Source organism: Neopelma chrysocephalum, unplaced genomic scaffold, assembly GCF_003984885.1.
Source record: "Neopelma chrysocephalum unplaced genomic scaffold, ASM398488v2 Primary Assembly neopelma1_381, whole genome shotgun sequence".
Classification (NCBI taxonomy): Eukaryota; Metazoa; Chordata; class Aves; order Passeriformes; family Pipridae; genus Neopelma; species Neopelma chrysocephalum.
In genome coordinates, this window is record NW_020898045.1 from 659,849 (window position 1) to 665,848 (window position 6,000).

General features: G+C 43.1%; 1 protein-coding gene across 2 annotated transcripts in view; it reads left to right on the forward strand.

Annotated features, from left to right (window-relative positions):
* The window catches only part of SHANK2 (SH3 and multiple ankyrin repeat domains 2), a 318,764-nt gene extending 312,865 nt beyond the window's left edge, over positions 1–5,899 (forward strand). For both annotated transcript variants that reach the window (XM_027706520.1, XM_027706521.1), the window contains one exon: positions 5,137–5,899. In XM_027706520.1, coding sequence (XP_027562321.1) covers positions 5,137–5,710 — 574 coding nt within the window. In that variant the 3' untranslated portion in view covers positions 5,711–5,899. The remainder of the gene's footprint in view (positions 1–5,136) is intronic.
* Positions 5,900–6,000: the final 101 nt, after the last annotated feature.

Below are 6,000 nucleotides of genomic sequence, written 5' to 3' on the forward strand. Positions count from 1 at the left end.
AGAAGATTCCTGAACTTATGTCTGAACACCTAAAGGAGTGTGAATTTTCAAAGACGCCCAAATTCTGCTGGATCTTTGGAGATGGAAGGATGGGGAGGGATGATTACTGTAGTTTTGTAAGCCCATGTGAGGCTAAAAGTAAAGGCAAATCATCCCTTGATATCATTAAGTCGTCACTGTTAACTCTTTCCTCCCTGGAACTTGTGGGATTCCCTCCTTTCCCCTTCCAGCTTCCCTTTTCCCTGCAGCTCTGGAAGGAGAGAGGGCTGGGGCTGTCTCCTGGCCCTGTGCCCCTCATCAGCACCATCTCTTTTCTGCTGATTGTGTTATTTGCATGGAAACTCTGGAACAGACAGACTCCCACAGACCCTCCTGATTATTCTTCCCTCCAACTGCACAGCATTGCTCTCAACAGACACCAAGCATCCCTCAATTCTTCTCCCTAAAATAACACTATTATGAGCAGCTCTGTATCCTGCCAGTCATCATGTCAGCCCTTGTTCTTCATCTTCCCCCAAAACAGATAATTATTGTCTTACTTTCCTACCATACAATTTTCCTTTGACAGTTCAAAAAGAAAGTAAAAATACTAGGAGAGATGAAGGCGAAGTCTGGGGTTTGTGTGGTCTCAGAAATCTAAGAAGTTTATTTCTCTCAGTACCTCTGTGGAGGAACCACTTGTTGCAAATGATACAATGGAAGAGCTGTGTCAGAACCAGCAAGTCTTTTGGCAAGTTGCAGGATAAAACAGCTCCCATGAGCTGAGCATGATGTTATTTGGGGATTTTCCATGGGAGCTGCCCCACCATGCCCTCTTCCACTGATTTGCTTCTGATATTAACAGTAAATTTGAATCCTGCAAATATAATCTAAAATTTAAAAATAATTTCTTGCCTACAAGCTATGTTGATGGCTTTTATACTTGGAGGCATTGTGTCACATAGGTTATATATTTTGATTTTAATATGAGGCAACATAATGGGCATTGCAATCAGTGCAGGCTCACAGCAGCAAATGTTTATAAATTACTACCATATGCTGATTCAAATAGAACAAATTTTATTTAAAATAATTATCAGACTTTTCACCTTTTTTAAAATGAAATTTGGGGTTTGGCAGGTTTAATATGGATTTAATGTGTTTAGGATAACAGATGATCAAATAAGGCATAAGAAATTGCTCTTATTAAAAATCTGGAAAACCCATAACACAACAAACCATGCCTGCTCTCCAGCTGGAATGTGCTTGCTCCTTATTGACCAGGATACAAATCAACCAGAAAATGCAAGACAGATGATGGTTTCAAGGCTGTGTCTGCACCACAGATTGTATTGGAGATGTCGTAAATTATAATTTAGGATGCATAGGAGTTACATAAATATCCTTGTTTTTTCCCTTGGATTACCATTACAGTGCAGCAGTCTCTATAATGTGCTGGAGTTGATATGGCAGGTGAAAAAAAGAGGAAAAGAATGAAAAAAAGTAATCTTGGAATTAAAGGCTTGGAAGTGAAAGCCTGGAAGTGCTACTGTGGGCTTCAGCAGACTTTTGTGACCTTCACTTGAGGGCTGTGCTGGGAGCAGAGCTGGCTGAAGCACAGCAGCTGGGAACCAAGCACAGTCTCACTCTTGCAGGTTGCTGAATCATTTTGGAGGCAGCGGTGACCTCAAGTTCCTGTGGTTAAAACTTTGCCCTAAAACAGGAGAGCTGCTGCAGCACTGGGAACACAGACCCACAGACTTGTCCATGTTCCCAATTGTGTAGGAGAACTAATAACCTCCTTGAAAAAGGGGTGTTGCTGTAGGATTGAGCCTGTCCATGTTAAAGAAATACTCCTGAGCTATTGGATAAAAGGGTTAATATTTAGAAGAGCTGCACAACTCATGTGGCTGTAAACTGAGCTGGTATTGAAACCTCATGGATCAGTTAAAATAAACAAAATTCTTATCTCTGCTCCAGAGTTTTACTGTAATGGTCAGCAGTCCTCAACCTATGGCTTGAAACAAGGAAGATGTCCCTAGATCTGCTGCTGCTTCCAGCCAGTACTTTGATCCAGGCTGACAGAAGGCAAAGGACCACAATGCCTGGGTTGCTTTACTCACCTAGTATTCCTGCCCACGGGGCTGAGAAGGGTAGAGAACACTAGCTAAGGAATGCTTAAAATAAGAACACACACTTTACTTTGGGAGGTTTTGCCTTAGTGGTTTAATAATGCTTTATTTAAAGGAACAGTGACAGTGATTTCCTGAGCGGGGATGGACAGGGAGTCTATAAGAAGAACAAAATAGAAGAGAAGCAGCAAAATTGAGTTACAAAGCAGAAGGTGTACACAGAGCCTGGAGCTGTCAGTCAATTAATAAAAGTTATCTTTCATCATCCAGCATAAATGAACATGGATTTTCATCATCCATTTGATGTTGTCATGATGGGTGTGAATGCAAAACCATAATTTCTAGTATTTGCAAGACAGGAAAGTTAAATAGAAGGGTGGTTGCAGGTAAAGATCGGGGATTAATTTCCACATTTTTGCAAAGCTCATTCTGCTTTTCTTGCCCTCACTACCCCAGCCTTTTTCAAAGCAGGTTTTTTGTTGATTTAAAATTATATCATGCCTTAGTAATGAGTGTGAGTCCTCATGCTAAGGTAAAGTAGGTAGAAATAACTTGCTTCCCTTGGTTAGTAGGATTTAATAGTTTCTTGCCATAGAGTTTTTATTTGTAGGAATGCTTAGCTCCAGCCCTAGAAGACAACGAGAGCCATTAAGCTCTGAAAAATCACAGGAAACAGTCAAAATCTTGCCAAGTGTTTCCTTTCTTTGTCAAATTACAAAGCCATAAGTGCCAGAAGTGTTGTTCCTACTGGGGTTTAAGCGAAGTACCAATCTTTCAGAAAGATCCCCCTGGTCCCATTGAAGTATATGGAACAACCTGTGGGAAATCAGTGGCATTGTTCATGTGAATAAGATATATGTGCTCCAAGAAATTATTCTTAGTGCTTTTCTAATAATACGGTGTTGGAGCTTTGTTTGAATAGGACTCCCCATGTCAGGAGCGTGTGCTGGGAATGTTGGAGTGGCAGTGCTGCAGTTACCTGGTGTCTGGGATGGTTCACTTTGTGCCAGAGCCCCAGAGGGGATGCAGGGAGCGTGTGGCTGTCAGAGCTCACCACAGCCAGCAGCCAAGCAAGAAATCACTGAAGGAGGTCTCCAGGTCAGGGCTACCGGGGCTGCCATGTGAGAGAAAGGGATTAATAACCTGACTTTTATCACTTTTATCTGGTGAGCTGCCTGTATTTCTTCATTTTGCTGATGGATTAGTTCGTCCCCAGGGGAGCAGGTTATAGTAGGTGGTGAAGAAGTGCCGGCACCACCATCTTTTTATTTAAAATTTTAACCACTCTTCTAGTCAGAATGTGAGTGACCAAAGCCAAACTACCCCCCTTCCATGGGCCTTCCTAATTACATGGCACTGGGGAACAGACCCAGTGAGGCAGGATAACCCTATGTGCCACATCTCCCTTCCCAGCAGTCCCAATGCTCTTCTGAAAGGAGAAAAGCCACCATGATTACTCAGGGCAGAGGAACACAAGAGGGTTTCTCATTATACAGCACATTTAGTGGTGGAGGGACACACCTCAGAGACAACAGAGGTAGAGTTTGCCCCCTGCTCTGTGGATCATTTTTGGTATTTCATTTGATGGCAATTAACACAAAAGCTTTAAGCAGTGACTTAGAAGTGAGGCCACAGTTTCTTCCACACCAGCACTTTAACTGTAGGAGCTCCAGAATCCTAGTCTTCCTTTGGCTCCATAAGATCTTTCTGCACAGCAGTGAATCTGCAGGATTAATGGAAGCATTGTATGTGACATCATTCACCCAAGTCATCTTCAGTTCTGCCCAGGTAGGACATGTCAGGCCTGGGGGCAATGTGGCACTCAGAAGCAGAGGGCTTCGGTCAGGATCCGGGGTGGAAATCTCACTACAGCATCAGCCAGATCATCCCCTGGAGTCCATGGCATTGCTTCAAGGATAAATAAATACCTCCCTTGGTCTGCAAGTGCTTTAAATTAGTTGTCTGAAGGTTTTCCCAGTTGGCAGGATATTTTTGAAGTGAAAAACTCTGGAGCTCAAGGCACTCAAGAGTTCTGTGGAAGGTCCTGAAGAGCACACCCACTGACTGGTAGACTCTTCTCATGGGAATGAGGGCTGTGGGGTTCAGCGTTTTGTGATATGAACAGACCCAAACCTTCTAAATTTGCTTCTGTAGCCACCAGGCAAAAGCAGACCTGCCTGCTCCTTCACCCGCCCTGTCAGCCTGGGCATCAGAGCGAGCATCGCATGCCTGCTTAGTTTGTAATCTGAAATTAATTTTCTTTAGGTAAAACTTGATCACAACTACATCACCTCTGGGCATGCACAGGAGCAAGGATTTTGTCTCCTTGATTTTGTAGTGAAACTGCCAAAGTATAATTTCTGTGTAGAAGGAAATGGTAACAAAGTCTTTTTAGGAACCTTAGAGGGAGTGTTTCATGTTTAAAGCACAAAAAGTCCAGCTGAATAGAAAGGGAAGTAAGAGGAGCTTGTGGGGCATGTTCAGTGAACAAACAGGACTATAAACATACCCTATAATATAAACATACCATAAAATTCACTGGGTAGATGCCCAAAGATCCAAAATCCATTCCTTCTGAAACTTTCTACAACTATTATTAGCCATGTTATATGTAAAACCAGTGGGTTAAAGCTGAACTGAAGGATCCCAACCCCCCACATGACGAACGGAAGGTCAACTCCTGATCACACTTCACAGGGAGCACAAAGTGCTCATGTGCTTGATCCACTTGGTGTTTCTCATTTAACCAGGAGTTAATTTGGTGTGGCCTCAAAGAGGAAAAATTTGCTCTGGGAGGTGTTTTTCTGAACTGCTCATAAGTAAAGGTTTTGTTTTGAACTATGGCTTACCATTGGTGGTCCTTTTCCAGGGAAGATTTCATAATATAATTTTTTTTACTTTTAACTTGATGTGACTCACTAAAAAATGGAAATATTCAAGCATTCCCATGCAGTAAGTACTACATGTTGAGCCTTGCAGCTGCTGGCTGCCAGATCTAACTCTCCCTGTCTGTTTGCAATTGCAGGAGCACGGAAGTCATGAGTACTGTCTCAGGTACACGAAGTACAACAATCACTTTCACTGTCCGACCCGGAGCCAGCCAGCCGATCACACTGCAGAGCAGGTCCCCAGACTATGACAGTAGGACCTCAGGAGCAAGACATGCTCCAAGCCCTGTGGTTTCACCAACAGAGATTAATAAAGACGTCATACCTGCCTCTCTGACTGCTTCTGCTTCAGCTTCATCTCCTTCTCCAACTCTGTCTGATGTATTTAGCCTACCCAGCCAGCCCCCTTCTGGGGACTTATTTGGCTTGACCACAGGGCGCAGCAGGTCTCCTTCTCCCTCAATATTACAACAGCCAATCTCAAATAAGCCTTTTACAACTAAGCCTGTCCACCTGTGGACTAAACCAGATGTGGCAGATTGGTTGGAAAGTCTAAACTTAGGTGAACATAAAGAAACATTTATGGACAATGAAATAGATGGCACACATTTACCAAATCTACAGAAGGAAGATCTGATAGACCTTGGAGTGACTAGAGTTGGGCACAGAATGAACATAGAAAGAGCTTTGAAGCAGCTGCTGGACAGATAAGAATAGCTATTTTGCCTCAAACTTCTGTTGATAACTAGAGATGGGCTGGTACTGACATACCCCAAATGCCTTGTGTGTCTGCGAGTGCCAGCAAAATTGGGGGATGGGGAGGGGAAAAACAGTTGAATTCCTGGTACTCAGGTGATGCAGACTGTATGCTACATGCCCAAACACAAATCTAAAGATGTTAAAGTAAGTGGGGCCATTTTATTTCAAAGTTGTGGGGAGATATGAGAGAGAGACAATTGTTAACTTCAAAAATACTATCTCTTGGTGCCCTTTGCTGGGAT